The 17,991-nt window shown below is 35.4% G+C and overlaps 1 protein-coding gene across 5 annotated transcripts in view; it reads right to left on the reverse strand.

Annotated features, from left to right (window-relative positions):
- Positions 1-17,991, reverse strand: part of NALCN (sodium leak channel, non-selective) — a 231,773-nt gene that overhangs the window by 170,377 nt on the left and 43,405 nt on the right. For 4 of the 5 annotated variants that reach the window (XM_021530247.2, XM_021530244.2, XM_021530245.2 and 1 more), the window contains one exon: positions 5,742-5,896. In XM_021530247.2, coding sequence (XP_021385922.2) covers positions 5,742-5,896 — 155 coding nt within the window. Of the gene's footprint in view, positions 1-5,741; positions 5,897-17,991 lie in introns of those variants that run through there. The other variant, XM_021530248.2, reaches the window with a different exon arrangement.

Here is a 17,991-nt window from a genome sequence, read left to right on the forward strand (position 1 = left end):
CTCTGTTGCTGTTTTACAGGCTATGGCCTGTAAAACCTCAGATGATCAAAAAATCAGATGATTTTGCTGGCTCATTGTGGCAACGAACAGTAGATCTACTGAAAGATGAGTAAGCTTTAACACAGATATAGTCTTTGAATATGGGCTTTGAAGCACTCCTCACCAGCAAAATTAATTTTCTTTGTGATAGAATATGTGTTTATGTCCTATATGAAAAATGGCCATTAATATGGTACTCTTTGTTGAACACTCTTTGCAGGTACAAGAAGTAATTAGTCTCAGTTAATAGGATACTGGCCCTAGCAATTGGTAGATGGATTGATGACAAGGATAGAATTAGATCTTCTCCTTTCAGAACACTCTCTCATCGACTAGAACTTCCCTTGCTTACTTTGTAGAATATTTTTAAACCTTTAGATATCTTTATTCGGGACTTCCTTTCCTTTTGAGACTATTTGAAGCAATATGTAACAGTTTAAATCATGAAAAAACCTTCTCCAGAATTATGTGAAGACTAAAATCAGTGATGTGCTGCAAGTCTACATCTGTAGATGATTGCAGATGATTGCACCCATGAGGCACATGGAATGATTACTAGCTGATATAACAAAAACCTGAATGCAAAAGACTCTGTACTGTGTGGAAAGTGCAGGTAAAGGAGAAAATCTGTACAGGATCCAACAACAGGAGGAATTCTGGATCCAAAAGGCACCCTTTTCAACAACACCCACACAGACAGCTCTGCCAGCATCCTAAGTGTGGCCCTGATAGCAGTTGCTGCCATGCTAAATATTGATTAAAGGTAGATGCACACTCAGATAAACAATGAGATATAAGGTAGAAGTACTTGTCACAGCTCTCCAATTCCCAAGACTTGTATGCTCTAATTTAATTCAACTAATATATTTATGCTTTTTAGGCATATCAGATGCAAATACATAAACAAAAACAATTATATGACTAATAAGTTTTACAATTAGTACAGCCTGTTCACAAAAAAATGTAATTTTTCTCAATATTTAGCTTAACTTTTTTTACACACTTCATAATACTGTCACACTCTCAGCTACACCCTATGTAATTAAACATAGCTAGGAAAAATACAGAGAAGAAGAGAATAAAATCAAAAATAAGAAACAGGCTAGCTGTGAATGTACCAGATGCTCTCAGTGGGAGACAAGGCTGAAGGCTGTTCTAAGATGAAGAAAACATCAACCTTTTTATAGAATCCCAAATCAAAACCGGCTAAGAAGCCTGAGAAAGAGAGAGCTTGACAGTACCATACAGTTATAGACAATAGTAAGGAATTTTGCCACCCACATCCACATAGCCAGCCAAGCCTTTCATTCATATCCTTTCTCCTACTTCCACTCAGCCCCACAGGTAGCATTCAAAAAAATCTTTCAGGCATCTTCAAGAATAAAAGATTCAATTTTATATTAAGGCTCACACTGTGTAAGAACAATGACTACTTAAGAAGTTAAGTTCTGTGTCTAACTATTGGAAAGAGTACTTGGGTTTCCACTGAGTTCATAAGCAATTTACTATAGGAAAGCAGGAAATTTCTGTAGCCTCCCATCAGGTGTAACCTGAAACAGCTGAAGTCAGCTCACCTAGAGGGATGAGCTTTTCTTTCCTTACAATTCCTTCCTCCCATTTCAGAACTTCCTAAACAAAAGCTATGAGGGTCTGTGACCTTAGCTAATAGGCTCATATTTCATTAATTCTTCAGTTTCACAGTTATGAGATAGACCTCTGTGACTTTTGCTTGTAACTTTTTCAGAGGTACTGCCAGACAGAACTTCCCTGGATTTTAGTCACTCACTCTTAGAGATGACACATGCAAAGTTGGCAATACTAATTGGTGTCTATTTAATGCAATCTAGAAATATGTACATTAAAGGACAGCAGCATTAGCTGTAGATATAAGCTGATGTGGCCCACGTCAGAAAAATGATCTTCACAAGTGTCCTGTGTATGTATCATGTAATTAAAGCGTACAGGCACTTGAGAACCTATGGCACAAATCTGCCTGTATCATTGCTGTACAAATGTAGAATGGAGTCAAGTTTTGTAAAGAGAAAGGAAACACTACATATTTTAAAAAGCTTTTAAAGGCTTTTATGACATGACAACACACAGGAATATGGCAAGGTGACATTGCTGTGTGATGGGTGCAAATCCATTTGTTAGGTGTCCTTACAAGCAGCTATTAATGAAACACTGCCAGAAAAGAAGACACTGAAACAAAGTTCCAGAGTCCAATCTTGGTCTGGTTCTATTTAATTTTTCACTCTTGATCAGGTTGATAGAAAATATATACTCATGTAATTTCAGATAAAAGTAAATTAAAAGGTGGTGCAAGTGTCAGGAGGAGAGAATTGAAACACCTGAAGATCTTGCAAATGGAAGAAATAGTCTGGAAAAACAAAAGTAAGTATGCTATTCAACAGAGACAAATGTAAGGCTTTACATTTAAAAAAAATATAAATAAACAAGTAAAAGATGGGAAACAGTGATGGCAGCAGCTCTTTCAGCAGGACACAAGGGCTGTAATAAATTAGAAAAACATGAATCACTCACAACATGCTATTCTGAAAACAGAAAACATCTCACTGGGATGCAGAAATTGTAACAGAGATGAAAAGCACATAAAAGAATGCCTCTGCTGGGGTATTCTGACAGTACAGCATTTCAGCTATGTGCTGGACCAGCCAGAGAAGGTCTAGAGAAGGAGAGTAAAAACAATTTAAGGTATAAAATATAAGTCTTATATTAAAAGTCTGAAACATATAGAGCCATATGGAAGGCACGATGAAAAATGAAGACAAGCCATTTTTTTAGGTTTTGTCTATGCCAATAGTGAATTAGGTCAGAAATTATGATCTTAAATTCCATAAAGAAGAAAGATTCAGGTTATACTTTATTAAAATCTTCCTGAGAGGACAGACAATGAAGAAACACAATAAGTTGTCTGGAAAGATTATGAAGTCTGCTTCTCATCAGAAGGAGATGGCCTAAATCATCTTGACAAGATGACTTCACATTTATCAGTAGTCTATAATTATGTTCTTCCTTAAATATATACACATATAAACATATATATTTGCATGGAAACATACATAAAAGAGATCAATAGAACACCTCAAAATTAAAAATAGAAAACTTAGGAAATAAATATATTTTATTTAAATAAATACCAAAACTTACACTATCATCTTTCCAATCTTCATCCTTTAATGTCAAAGCCAATTGTAAAAATGGGACCAGGGCATGGCCAAAATAAAGGTATTTTCCAAATATGTAGCTATCTAATTGGCATATTCACAATATTAAAAAGTCTAATAACTTTTATCTGATTAGGACAGCTTGGTGTTCACCCAGTAATAAAATTGTAAAAATCCCTCCTTTTTTCTTTCAAGAGAAGAAAAATAACAGAAACTATCAAATTCAAATATTCATAGCTTGTACTTATATGCCATAAACTAAGAGTTACTAATTACACAGTAGCTGCCAAACTGATATGCTTTTGTGATTTTTGTAATGATAGATTTGAGGATCCAACAGGACAGGCTGCATCATAATATCTGCAAATGAAATATCAATGAATGTACCAAAAAATATATAATTACAAGAAAATGCTTATTTAATTACTTACCTGTTAACTACACACAAAGGTGCATAACAAAATGGATATTTAAAAAATATTGATGAATGTGCTGGTTATAATACTGTTTGTAACAATCCTAATTTGAAGAAGCTTATTTAACATTTTTTGGCAAAGTTTCTGTGTCTTACCCAGTATTTTAAAGTTTAGCTATCAGCCTTCAATTGATACTCAATTTAACTTCTGGCTACTGTTCTGAGGGGTGTTGTATCCTGCTTACCTATTTCTAGACAAAAACAACTTATCAATTATAAGTCTTCTAGTCTATTAGCAATCTCTGACCTTTAAAATGCAATACTCAGAAATAAATATTGATAAGGCATAGCACTGTGACTCAGGAGACCAGAGTTTTAATACTGGTTTTTTTTTTAGCTTGTTTTGCAGGCATCCATGGACAAACTATTTCACCTGTCTTTGCCAACCTGCCCCCATCATTAAAAAAAAAAAGCTGATGTCATTTTTTAAGCACTCTGAGTCTCGTTCAACCATTTTACCCATTGAAGCTTATCTAAGACACTGCAACTAGTTTTCCCTGGTGACCAGGTGGGCAGCTGGAACAATACCCTTCAATGCCATTAAATACTTTTCTCATAACAAGAAGGATGATTTCAATCTGAAGCCTAATTATTCTGGCAATACCCCTATCTCATGCTGTCCTCCCAAACTACTTGTAACTACAGAACTTGAATGTGGATGGTTTTAGGTTCTAGTGTGAATTCAGCCCATGTTCATCCAGGAATGACAGTAAATCTGAAGGCTGAGTGAGAGATAAGACAGAATTATCATTTTAGATCTACAGAAGAAAAAAATTATGGAGGATTTGGTATATCTACAGTGTTATCCATCTAACAGTACTGGAACAAATGGTATACTTCTGACTTGCAGATGGAACAGAATGTAGCTTGGCTGAAATCAGGTTTTTCTCCATTTTCACAAGTAAAAAAAAAAGGACATAATTGGCAGTTCTTGTTCAATAATTATTAAATATCCCAGAGTACTTGTAGCAAGATTCTGAGACTTCCTTGAAACCCTGTAGCTCATTGTGCATATCCAGAAACCTGAATATTCAGGAACCAACTGAAGCAATTTCAGCTACAAAGGCTTTCAATACTCAAAAGTTTTTTTGGGGTTTCAGGTCATTAAACCTTTTCATTTCCTTCAAATTTAGCTGAGGCTGGGATAACAGTCTGGACCTCAAGCCAGAAAAATAAAAAAAAACCTTATCAAGAGTCAAAGCCATACATCAGAAAGAATTCAGCCTGTGGGTATGCCCTGTCATTTGAAGGTACTTCCCTACCTGTCCTGAAATGAAAATTTACAGCTGCAGGCTTCTGTTGCACTTTTGTCTGCTCAATAAATGTGAAATAACCACAATGTTTTGACATAGTAACTGAAGATTTTCCATTTGAATGTGGATCTTACCACAGCTGCCCATGCTCTTGCCACCTTTCCTGATTTTGTGTTCTACACTCATTTCCTCATGGGGATGGCACAACACATTGCAGCTGTCAGGCAACATATTCTCCTGGTAACTGCAGTGTTTTGCACAGAACACCTGTATTGCAAAATCTGCCTGACTCTCAATCATTTTTGTACCTGATGTTCTGACTTACACAGTTTGGATCAAGATTGCCACAGATACATTATAGCAGTTTTTCTCATATCTTCTGCTTAGTAACAAGATGATTATCAAAGTAATTCTGGATAAAAAAAAAGACTTTTTTCATGGGGATTACTACTAAAATTAGACAAACAGAAGGGATTTCATGCTCTAAAATGAATCAAAAATAAAACAGAAATTAGTCATCGGATTTGCATACTGGTGATAATCAACTGTTGACTCCTTATAAAGACATGTTTTAAAGGTATTTAAATGCTGGCATTCCAAGAAATGTAAAAATATATAATAACTGCAAAGCAAATAGTACAGCTTCTCTTTCTTGCATGTGCTCTACTTGAGTAGAATACTGACTGCACTTGATGTCTTTTCAGCACACACATGAGCTATCTGTTCCATTCATTTCAAAAACAGTTTTAAATGGATACTGAAATGGATTTTACCAGTAGGACAGACCTATCTCATTAAAGCCACTGTAGCCCAGCTCTTGCCTGCTTAGTCCCAGATCTTCAAGGTCCATGCATTTAAATCCAGGTGGGCACTGGTAACCTTCTTCTAGCTCTCTGGAACAGTGGGTGTCTGGGATAGCTAAATTATTCCAGGTTACATTTCTGTGAAAAATACAAAATTAAGTTGTTACATAAACTCAGTCCATAGAAAAACTAAATATTTGAAAGTGAGAGGACTAAACAGGAAAAGTTCATCAGCTGTTTTTTTTACTATCTGATGTTCTTTGGTATAAACTGTTTTTATTAATTAAGCAATTATTGTAAAGGGCAAGCTAACACACTACTGAAACTTCATCCTTATGTAATGACAATACAAATACTACCAGCAGAAATTTCATACTGATGCCTAGAGACCCCATAAAAATGGAGACTCTCCAAGAAATGGAAGTTAACATTCAGCAGCTCCAGCTGCTCTTTAATGCAAGTTGAAGACCATGTTTCAGGCTGCTTTGCTGATCCCGAGTGTGTTTATCTGTAGTCAGTACTATGACTTTGACTTAAAATGGAATTACCTGTGCTTGCTTTGACACTCCTTAGAAGGATCCTTGTGGATGACTTGTCAGTCACCAGAATATGTATACAGCTTCTTGTAACTTGGTCAGAACAGGTTTCCACCACAGATGAAGGGTCACAGGAAAAAGGTCAAATCACTACATGTGTGGTGCAATTAGTATCTAGGCACTGTTGTGACTGAAACAGATCTCTTTTAGGTCACTCCAGTAATGAATTGGTATAAGAGGTGAAAAAATTTGAACTGGTTTGAATTGGTTCAAGCTGATTTATGTAAGTGACTGTAACATTTTAAAATAGAAAGATCATGAGACAAGGGCCAGTGCCATAACACAATGTCACAGTGTTGGCCATTTTTTATTGTCAGAGGCAACACATCACTTGTTTTTCCAGTTTCTCTGGCAGCTCTGGTTGAGCTACTGGAGGCTTTGTCACACTGGACCACAATTGGAATTTAGGTAGTTGCAGCGCTAAGGGCCATAGAAGCTAAAAGAAGAGGGAGGACAAGTTTGTTGCTCTCTGCTCTATTAAATATATACCTCCTGCATGGACACATAATTATGGGTTATTTAAGTAATCCCAAACTTTGGGAAGGAGAAGCCCAGGCAGTTGATTTCCCCTAATCACTTACAGTGGCTAGTTAATAATCACAATACACACAGGCCTTTGCCACAGACTTATCACTCCATTCTCCCAGAAGTAGTTAAGTGGTAACCTTAGGAAACTACCCCCTCCACCCTGAGCAGTTCCCTGCCAGGGTCTGCAAAGCAACACAGCACAGAAGTGGGGATTCACGTTACTTGAGCTATGGGGCCGCTGGGTAAACCAAAGAGAAGAAAGGTCCAAATAAGGCTCCAACTCTGTTGAATGTGTACACAGCTAAGCAACAACTGTTCTTCTCCCTGCTCGTATTCTCTCATCCAGCAAATGAAAAATCCTGATTTTTGGTTCAGTTCTAGGGTAATTTCAAATCAGACATGAAAAGCTAATCACAGTGATTCTGGTCTGAGAAAAAAAATAGTCAATGGCATTTTCCATTCATGTTCAGGTTGATTTTGACTTCCTGGTTACAGCACAGACTTTTGATATAAAAACACCCAAAATGAATTGCTGGAAGTTATGAAAAAAATGTTGTAGTATTCACTCTGTTATCCTGAGGCATCAACTAGTGTCTTAAAATACATCATTTAAAATCATCTTGCTTGTCTGCAGAAAAGGTGAAACTTTTCAGCCTGCCATTCAATATAATTAGCATCTTATTGTTCTTCTGAAAGTCCTTTTCCTTTAATCTAACTCACAGATGCATTTTGACAACTAAACTGGGTGAACAGAAGCTTTAATTACCTTATTTTTATTGCTTTTATGCACTCCATGGAATAGCATTACATTATTTGAAATCTATCAGTGTAAAACCAAAACACCTTACATTTTTTTTCCTAGGCAATTATAAATGCAGATAAATAATAATTGTGGCATCCATACTGTAATAATTTCTTTATGATACCAGAGAGGTATATATATCTGCATGGATGTGCACACAGACATGTACAATTCCAGATGGAGTTTTAAAGAACACCCTGAAATTTAGCAATGTACATAACTAAAAAGACAGACAAATACATAAGCATATGTGTATTTGTTCCATGTTTGTAAACATGCTCAGCACATGTCACTCAAGCATTTCAAAACTGATCTGTTCACCCTAATTCCTTTAAACTAGATGTTAATTCATACTCAGTTGCAGGCTTTATGTCAGATTTATGATAATGCCACCCAAAAGCTATTATCATATATAGGGTTAACATAAAACAATATTTTACATATATTTTTAGAAACTAAAATTAATTCATTGGCTTAGGCAGATTCAGAAGCCCAGCTACTGGTAGCTAATGAATTACACATTATGGCTTGCATCAGAAAATCCTTCAAATCCCAAGAGGGCAGCAGAGTGAGGGCATTTTATTAAAAGCATTGCTGGCTCTCAATCACTGCAATGCAAAGCCTTCATTTAAATGCTTTATTTAAACTTAGTTAACATTTTGGATTTAACCTCCTCTTGAAGGGAAAAAAAAAAGCTGTCTGCGAGCACTTAGTATGATTTAGACTAAAAATGAAGTCTCTGCTTCTAGTACACCTCTACAGACACAGGCCTTTTTGGATCACTGTCACTTGGCAAATTGTTTTCTGCCTCAATACAGTAAATAAGCATAGAATAGTACACATGGAATATCTAGAGAATATCAGATATCACCAGATGTTTTCAATATAAGATGATTTAAATTTTATTCCTTCATTGACCGTACTCAGTATCAATTAAGGACTGAGATACTGATTCAGCCCATAATTAGTTTAAAGCATCTCAAAAGTTCAATTAGGCAATGTGCTTAAATGTCTTGCTGAACAGGATAAATTGCCTGGATGAATTTATGAACAAGAAATAATTTACCCCTATAGTTCAACAATATTTCTGTGCAGAGTGTTCAATGTCTGTGGAGTGCAGCATCAACCCAACAGATGAGCTGAGAAATTACTTCTCCACAGGAATGCCAAGGATGGGAAGGACATAATTGACTCCACTTCACTTGATAGGCATCCTTCAATAACAAGATTGTTGCAAAAGGTATAGGACTGTTAGTCTAACATGTTTTTAAGTTCCTGAAGAATGTTATGATTACATACATATGTATACCACACGAAGGACACGAATTGATGTCTCTTGGGAGTACAGTGCCTGTTTTCCATGGCATCTGTTACAAAACAGGACTTTCAACCACCATGTACTCATGTGAGAACAATCCCTCTTTTAGCACCTTCTCCTTATTAGGGCAGTTCTTCAAAGAGGGGTTTTCATACCTTAAGACACAAATTACCATGGTAGCTTCTAGCTTCCTGTTTTCTGCTAGCCTGACTTTCTCTGCTGAAAATAAAGATGGGGAAAAAAGGGGATTTTTTAATTCTGGTATTCTACTAATTTTCTAAGATATCACCAGAAAACCATTCCAAAACAGAAAGCTTCTTGTGCAATTTCCAGATCCAGAAAATCTAAAAGAAAAAAACCCAAACCAAAACCTAAGTATTATACTTATTGATAAGGATATAAAAAATAATTTCAAATGGCTGATTAGGTAAAGAAGTTAATAAGTAAGAATTACTTAACTGGAGCTAAAGGATTTTCTGTATTTGTTAAGAGGAACCCTATGTCTGTCCCTGTACAAAACCAGGCACTGCCCAGCTGCTGACTGGAGATCTACTGCATGTTAAAAATACTATAGCAGACCTAAAAAATGGCAGGTAGGTCATGACGTAAATAAATAGCAGTGGTGCAGCTTCCACAGAGGGAGCAATACATTAACTGGGGCTCAGAGGAATTGGCACTGTGTTCTGCACTATCCATTTTCATTACTGACCTGGGGGACCCTATGAACCCAGCTCTTCATCAAAACACACCAAGCATATGATGAAGGATAACAAAAACCTTTGAGAACAGAGGAAGATTATGCAGTTCTGAAGACTTTAAAGGTTACTCTCAATAACTATGATTTAATGTCAAGCAACAAATTCAGGAAGTGATGGAACCTAAACAAAAAATGGACACTGCTGTATAGAAAGTATTAATACAGAAATAAGCTTAGATCATGCGACTGATAAAAGATTTTTCTTTTAGATAAGAATTATAGTTTTTTATTTTGCTAGATGTCAAACTCTGAACATACAATTCTGAAAAAAAAAATCCAATCCTGTAAGTTTTGGAAGAGATGCTTCTGCTTTGCCATATTGCCAGAACACAAGGGAAAAGCATCAAGCTAGTGAGACTCTAGAAAAAAACTTTAAATAAATCCAGAGAAGTCCATGCTACACAGACCTTGTTCCTAAAGCTCAAATTAAATGGATGATGGGCTAGATTCTCTCAATAAATGCTTTCTGATGAAGTAATACTGTGTTTCTACATTGGCTTTAGACAAGTTATCTGATGAATATGAATACACTGCTCTCTTACATATATTGGTCAATGATATCTGATTAATTGGTCTTTATTCTGAAAATCAGGGTGATCTACTACTATAAAACAATTTTCTCTCACCATTCAATACAATTATTATAGTCCACGAACCTATTTTTTAAAACTTTACATTTTATCTTTTATCAGTATTTTATGAAATGAGATGTAATTTACAAGCTGAATTCATACTGGTAAAGTAAGGTCAGCTGTCATAAGCATTCTGTTTTTAACAATGTTTGGGTGCTTTTTGTGAAACAACAAAATATAAAAGCAAAATATTTAGAGATGTATATTAATGGTAGTGGAACCTCTCAGGTCACAAATCTGGTATAGCAAAAGCTAATTTCTAGGGTAGCAAATAAAAACTTCTTTATTACTAATATATTTATAATTCATTAATTCATGCAAAAGAACAGATGCTCACACCAAATGCAGAATAAGTTGTTTAGTCACCAACACTTCACACTATTGATTTAAAGTTCCCTCCCACAATAAGTCCCATGAAAATAGCCAAAATTTGTAACTCAATTTTATTTTCCTCACACTGGTTATTCCTGTCTTGGGGATGCCTCATGGTAGCCCTCAACATTTAGATGGTGATCTAGGAGGTTGCAGGTCTCTGAGAGCCCTGTTTCCTAATTGAACATCTTGGATACCTCAGTGACACCAAATTCCTGCCCCTGGGTAAGTGCATTAAGGTGAAACTCCTTCAAGTTACAAATAAATGAAATTTCCTATGATCAGCCAAGCCATCAGCCTTAGATTGTTTTCCCCCTGTACCTTCAGTCAGTTATAGAGCATATAACCTTGTTTGCCGAACAAAATACTTTCCTTAAGGAAGAGAATTTACAGAGATAAAAAAAAAAAAATACTCATGGCATAACTATAATTAATAGCTGTAATTTTTACCAATAAAAATGAGAAAATCTGTGATTCAGATTTGTATGACAATATTATACAGAAACATTGTGCAGAAAAGAAGTTTTAAATTACCTTTCTAATTAGAACTTATCTTCTTAAAGGCTCAAATCTTTCATAGCAATTGCTATACATTTGATTATCATTAGGTAGTAAAAAATATTTTAATTTTTATTTAATATTCCAAGTTATATTTGTTTTCAGAAACTCTGGGAACTTGAAAGACAGCAAGCCTAGATGGAAAATTGCTTGGTTTTTACCTGATTCCTTGCAAAAAGTAAAATTGAGAAAGGTTAAAGTTTATTTGTTGCATAGTGACCATGAAAACTATCTAAGAAACCTAGGCAAATTTCCTGTGCTTTTCCCTTTTATGTGTGTCTCTTATTCCCAAAGCCATGTCAATTATTTTTCTCCTTCTTCTTTTCCTTCTCTAAGTGGGAAACTGTATATACAACTGCTGTTAAGAGATGGCTCCTATACTACTTCCTTACACTAGAGCTGTTTTTACAGGCCTAACAATAATAACAGCTGGTCTTGCATGATTGTTAGAATAATAATAATAATATCATGCTATAATAATTGTAACAGTTTTATTTCTATCACAAAGTCTTCTGTTTACTATTTTCATAATTATTACCCCATTATGACCTCAGCCTAACAAGGAAAATATTAATAAATAAATCACTAATATTGATATTTCTAAAATTTGCAGTCGTAAATCATTATGACTGAGCATAATTTTTAAAATGTGCACTCAGTGTGAGCAAACTTTCCTGTCACTGTAGTGAGACACATACATAATTGTTAACTTCAGTGAAATGGCCCCATACTGCAGTTGAGTTCTACTGATACACCTTCTAATTTGTGCAGAAAGAGCTGGCAACTTAAAACCATGCTGCTGCTGGAGCCATTACAGGTTCTGGAAAATCCAGTAACTGTCATCCAAAATCACCAGTAAAAGTGAAAAAAATGTCACAGAGTACCTCTCTGGTTTAAGGACTGCAGATTTGTTTGGGCACAATCCTTCCTCTGATGTTTTATAAGCTTAGTATTCCTGAGGGTCATTTTTAAATGTCATGTTTTACTTTTGGTAAAAAGTAAAATCTTTTTACTTTCATGTACCATACTTTCAGAGCCAGTTTCCTGTTTTTAATCCAATAACAAAATCTGTGTTATCTTTTAAACTGTAAGTGCGAAATTTTCATCCATATTTAATGTTTCTCATAATTGTATCTGTAATTATAACTAAAGCTTTCAACTGTTTCTGGTAACAGATTTTCTCTTCTATCTATTCATTACTTTTATCATATTGACAGATAGGGCATGCTTAAGGACTTGTGGCTTTGCAAACAACATAAACACAAAGCTTAAGCTTTGGCAATGTTCCATATTTTAGCTTGGCAAACACAGATTCTACTAATCAAGAATTAGTAACTGAAGAGAATACCAGACAGCATCTGCTAGGGATAATTATATTCAAATCAACAAGCCCAAATAACTGAGGGCATCTCTTCCATTAATTTTTGATAAATCTTGAAATAGCAGGGAAATTCCGGAAGAATGCTAATGTGCCATTAATTTTTACTAAACAAGCAGCCCAAGTGCTTAGCCTAACATCAAGCAAGACAAAAGAAAGAGCAAGCTGATAAAAAGTCTAATTGCCCAAGAGTAAAGAACATTAATGTAATAAATGGCAGCCAGAATGGATTTAGAGAAAATAATTCTCATCATAGTAACATGATTTTTGTATGATTACAGATTTGTCAAATAAAGTTGCCTATCTTGGACTTTGTATAGCAATTCATTTGGTAACACATGACTCATTAAAAAGTTGTCACCATATATTATCTATGAAGTACCAGCTAAATGGGCTAAAAACTGATTAACTGACATGCCAAAAAATACTTCCTAGAGAAATGACCATATTGATCTACTAGAATCAGTGAGGGAGAAACATACAAAATTAAGAATAAGGATAGAAACATAAATAACTATAAGAACAAGGTATTATGACAACTTATCAGAATTACTTGGTTAGCTTCATCAAACAACTCAAAATGTGCTTTAATACAGTCAAATGCAAGGTTATAATGGCAGGATTCCTAAAAAAAAATTTTATGACCTATGGCCTATGGATTAAAAGGGAGAAGAGGATGGAAATACTGTGTTATAGAATATATGTGCCACATAAAAGTTTGAGATGAGGGGATTTAACAAGGCATTCTCTCATAGTCGTCCCAATAACATCATGGAAAAAGAAAACCTGCTTCCTCAGACTGTACACACAAAAGCAATAATGAATTAATTTTCCAATAATGAATTAAATTTCTTTGTGTATGAAATTCATACAAATTATGATTTGTATTACGTACATATTTTTGATCACAGTTTAATATTTTAAAAACTGAGGAAGCCATAGAAAAAAAATGAAAATGATAATACTGAAGATGGTTTGCAGTAGAAGACCTGATGAGCTAAATAATGTTAGTTTATTGAAAAATATATTGAAAGGTGCTTCAATTTTTTGTAAGTGGATTCACACAGAGGAAATACTAGGAATTAAGGTTCTGTGTAATCTGGCATAAAAAAAATATAACAAGAGTAGAAAGCTAATAGTTGAAGCCAGACAAATTAAAATGATGAATTAGGAATTTTTTTTTAGCAGTGAAATAGTTTTTGTAAGAAGCAAGAAGTTCCCTTGCCTACGACTGTTCTTCTGCAAACCAGTCAAGAATAAATACACACTTAGGAGATGCACTGGAGTTAGACACAAGCTATAAAGTGTCATAGAAAGGAAGCAAATTGAAGTCTGACTAGATGATCCAATAGCTACTTTTAATTTTAAATTCAGGACACAGATATTGTAATATTTTACTACTACTAATATATATTCTTTCAGTAATTTTACCCAACATAAATGACTTTTTTAATATCTGGCAATTCAGTTTAGATCTTTTATCCACTATTTATCTGTTCATTTTCAGGTACTGGGGTTTGTTTTCTTTTTTTTTTTTTTTTTTTTTGCCAGTTTTCACAATTTTGTAGTGTTTAAGTTGGAGTTTGTGTATGGAATTGAGATATTCTTACTTTTTTTTTTTTTGCCAATTTTAGAAGAAGAAAATTATTTGCATGTTGATTCAACAAATTAAGAAAAGTAATGGTCTTACACAATTTCTTCTCCTGCCCATATTCAGAAATAAGGCATCATTACATCAGACTGCCTATTATGTGAGGCAGCGATACTGAGTAAAGTTGGGTTTGATTTTGATGGTAGTACTTTTTTCATTTCACATGTGACCTAAGTTAGGATCTAAAAATGTGCCTTTGATGTTCCTTCTATTGCTACTTAATGCACAGAAATTTTGAACAGATTCAATCACCAACCTTATACTTCACGGTGCAAATGTTCAAAGATCCAACATCTCTTTGCTGAACCCCTAGAAGGAGCTACACAAGTAAAGACTGCAGCTCTGATGTCCTGACTTACCCTACTTCATTTTAGGCAAAGAAGACAGAGAGGGAGAAATACATCTCCAGAGGTTCAAGGTCAGTGGGTTCATCCACACTCCTGAGGCATCCTTCTCTCTCTGACAGCTAAGAGAGGAAATTCAGGGTATTTAAATTCCTAGCACAGGTGCTAACATCAAAGTCAGATGATTCTGTCCTCATGGCAGATCACTTATGTTACACAAAGGTAATAGTGTCATGAAATGAAATAAATAAGAGTGTCCAAATGAAAACATGATGTTTGCAGATACTCAACAAATTTGACAATCTATAGGTTTGGTCACTTGTTACTGGCATTAGAGAAAATTAAATTCAACTTAGCCATTACCCTTCAAAGTAATTAACTCACTGAAGCTCACCACAGAAAAATGAGTAAAAGAAGAAATATATCCTATGGAAGGTGTTGAAATGTACATAAAAGCACTAGAAAAAAACCAAGAAAATGTCAGAAGTTCCAGTATGCATTTTTTTATAAAGTAGCATGCACAAACAGTGCTATTTTGAGATTTCATCAAATTCCACATGACATAACAACTCTACGACACTCCATTTTTGTGACTTCAACAGTCAATCCTGAGAGAGCTGAATTCAAATGGCAATTGCATGATATGTATGCTAATGCAAACCTTGTTTCAGAAGAACCAAAACAATATTAATTAATGGCATTTACACAATGAAGGAGGCTGTCCCTCTAATACACAGGATATAAACAGGAAGATTTAAAACCAAATCCAGCTAGCTCGCATGAATCTGCATCTCACTGAGGTATATTAAATTAGACTTATTTTCAAGTTGAAGTGATCTCATACATATAGTACTATTATAATCCAAAACAGCATTTATTTATAGAATTTAAAAGAAAGAGTAAAAAAACACCTCTCTTGTCTTTTAAATTGCAAAGTCATGAACTGAAATTTGTATAACAATCTAAGCTAAAGACTGTATCCAAGTTGATTTTAAAGTATGTTCAGGATCACTTAAAAAAATTCTAAGGTTATATATTGGAGTCCTCTGGATGAAATAGAGAAAAGTATCTTCCAAGTTGCTGTCTAACCACTATGGGGAAAACACAAGGCCTGCACTGTAGGATTTGAAAATACCAAGATTAAAGTTCATCTGTTCATCTGAAGTTCCATCAAATCTTAAAAGAATTTTTAGATGCCTCACCCAATAAGCAGAGTTAGCTACAGCCAATGAGTGGGGAAGTTTTTCCTGACTCTTTCTTTAGACCACTGCAACATGCAATTTTATCTCACTAGACTTTTTCCTTAGGCATCAGATAGGGTTATCTTCGGCATGATAAAAAAATATTGCCCTGAATCCAAATCTGAACTACATGCAAAACTAATTCCTTCCTAAAGGTTGTGTTGCAAAGTGTAAAGACCATATACAGGATGCCTTCATCAAATGCATTTACACACACCAGTCACAAACATCTGAAATGGCAAGAGATATGAGCTAGCCCAGCAGAAGGGGCTGCTACCATTGAGCACATAAGAAAAAAATTTCAACATCATCCAGTCAGCTCAAAAAGGAAACTATTCAGCATTTGGTCACTGCCCATCTGAGGAAGCCCATCTGCCAAAGCTCTCACTTTACCTGGGAGAAAGCACCTTGATATCTCCATTCGATAGCATGACTGGTACTCAAAGTAGGCAGGAAGACTTACTGCCAAAACTGGATTGCTGTTTTATCTGGTGAAAGGGCTTCTCTGTCAGGGCATTGCAGGAACAAGTATCATTAAAATACACAGCTGCAGACCTACAGTAAGCTCAAAGAACAAAGAACTTTTTCAGGGATCTAAAATATTGTTGGGTTTCCAAGAGACCCAAATGTAAATCTCAAACTGGTCTAACCATCAAGCCTACAGGCTACCTCCAGCTCTAAAGAAAAATTAAATGAGGCATTGACAGTCTGTAACCAAAGCTTTGTCCTCAAATAGGAGCTGGAAATTCCTTCCCATTAACCAGCCAGGTAGAAGGTGTACAATAAGTTGGTTTGGAGTGTAACTTTAATACTGCCACTGTGCTATGGCCACAACAATCAAGAAAAGAGGCAGACAGCACAAAAAGCTAAACTGTACCAGGTTTCTGTACTCTTGTTCCTGCTGCCTTGGCAGGTGCCCCTAAGAAGGAGAAGACATGAGGGCTCTAAGCCTTTATTTGAGGCAAACTGGAGATGAAGACAAGGAGCTGAAAGGAAGAAGGTGGCAGTGATGTACGAATTTGTGAAGAAAACTGCTCAAATCACACATCAGTGAACCCAGCACAGCTTGCTATAACAGGGACAAAAGGGTGGCAAGTATTTTAGGCACTGGAAAAGAGCAAATGTACTATACCTTTGTGTCAAGTACAAACAGTGTAGCTCACTAAGTATAAAGGTAGGTCTTCTACACTAAGGAGTGATGTTGGATTTGAGGGCTTTTTTTGAAATTTATTAAACACTCTTCTATCTTACATGAAAGAGGAAGCAGGGGAGTGAGGGGCCAACTATATAAGGGGCTAAAAAAGCAGTGATAGGAGACATAATGTAAAGATTGAATACAAACATATTTTATGTAACTGGAACACTAAAATTAATCATAGCACCTCTGATAGCAAAAAGCATGTTTTGGTGGGAGGTTTGAACATTCCATGTGGGGTAGAAAAAATGAGGTTGGAATATTAATGAATAGGCTTGCACCTAAGTTGGTACACAAAGGAAGAGAAAACAATAACTGTAGGAAGCCACTCTCTCACTTCTGTCCTAATGTACAATGGCTCTGTATCCAATCCTTCTCACTTCCAATGTATCTCCCTTTAAAAGGGATGTAGCAAAGGCAAATAGCTCTTCAGATGCCCAGGATAACAGTACCTGACCTTTTGTTATGTCAAGAAGGACCACATAAAATCACAGAAAAATAAGGTTGGATACAAACACTCAACAGGACATTAAATATAGTTCTCTGCCCCAGTCTATTGCTACTTTTCCCAACAGAAGTTCCCACAGGCTGTTTTAAAGATCCTTGGGAATGAAACTGGGAGCCTGTTTAAGAAATAGGTGCAACTTTATACCTACCACTGCAAACTTTTTTCCTAATGTCCTGTCTAACATGAAATTTTAATACTGAAATTTTGTACATGTACTTTTTATTTTAGTGTATCACAGAAAGAGCGACCAGATTCCCTTACTCTGTGCAAAAGTGCTTATCCATGCAAAACCTGTGACATGTCCACTAATTTTTTAAATTTAGAAAACTGCTGAACACTCTTTATCAGCTCTG

Source organism: Lonchura striata, chromosome 2 (genome assembly GCF_046129695.1).
Source record: "Lonchura striata isolate bLonStr1 chromosome 2, bLonStr1.mat, whole genome shotgun sequence".
In the NCBI taxonomy this organism is placed as follows: Eukaryota; Metazoa; Chordata; class Aves; order Passeriformes; family Estrildidae; genus Lonchura; species Lonchura striata.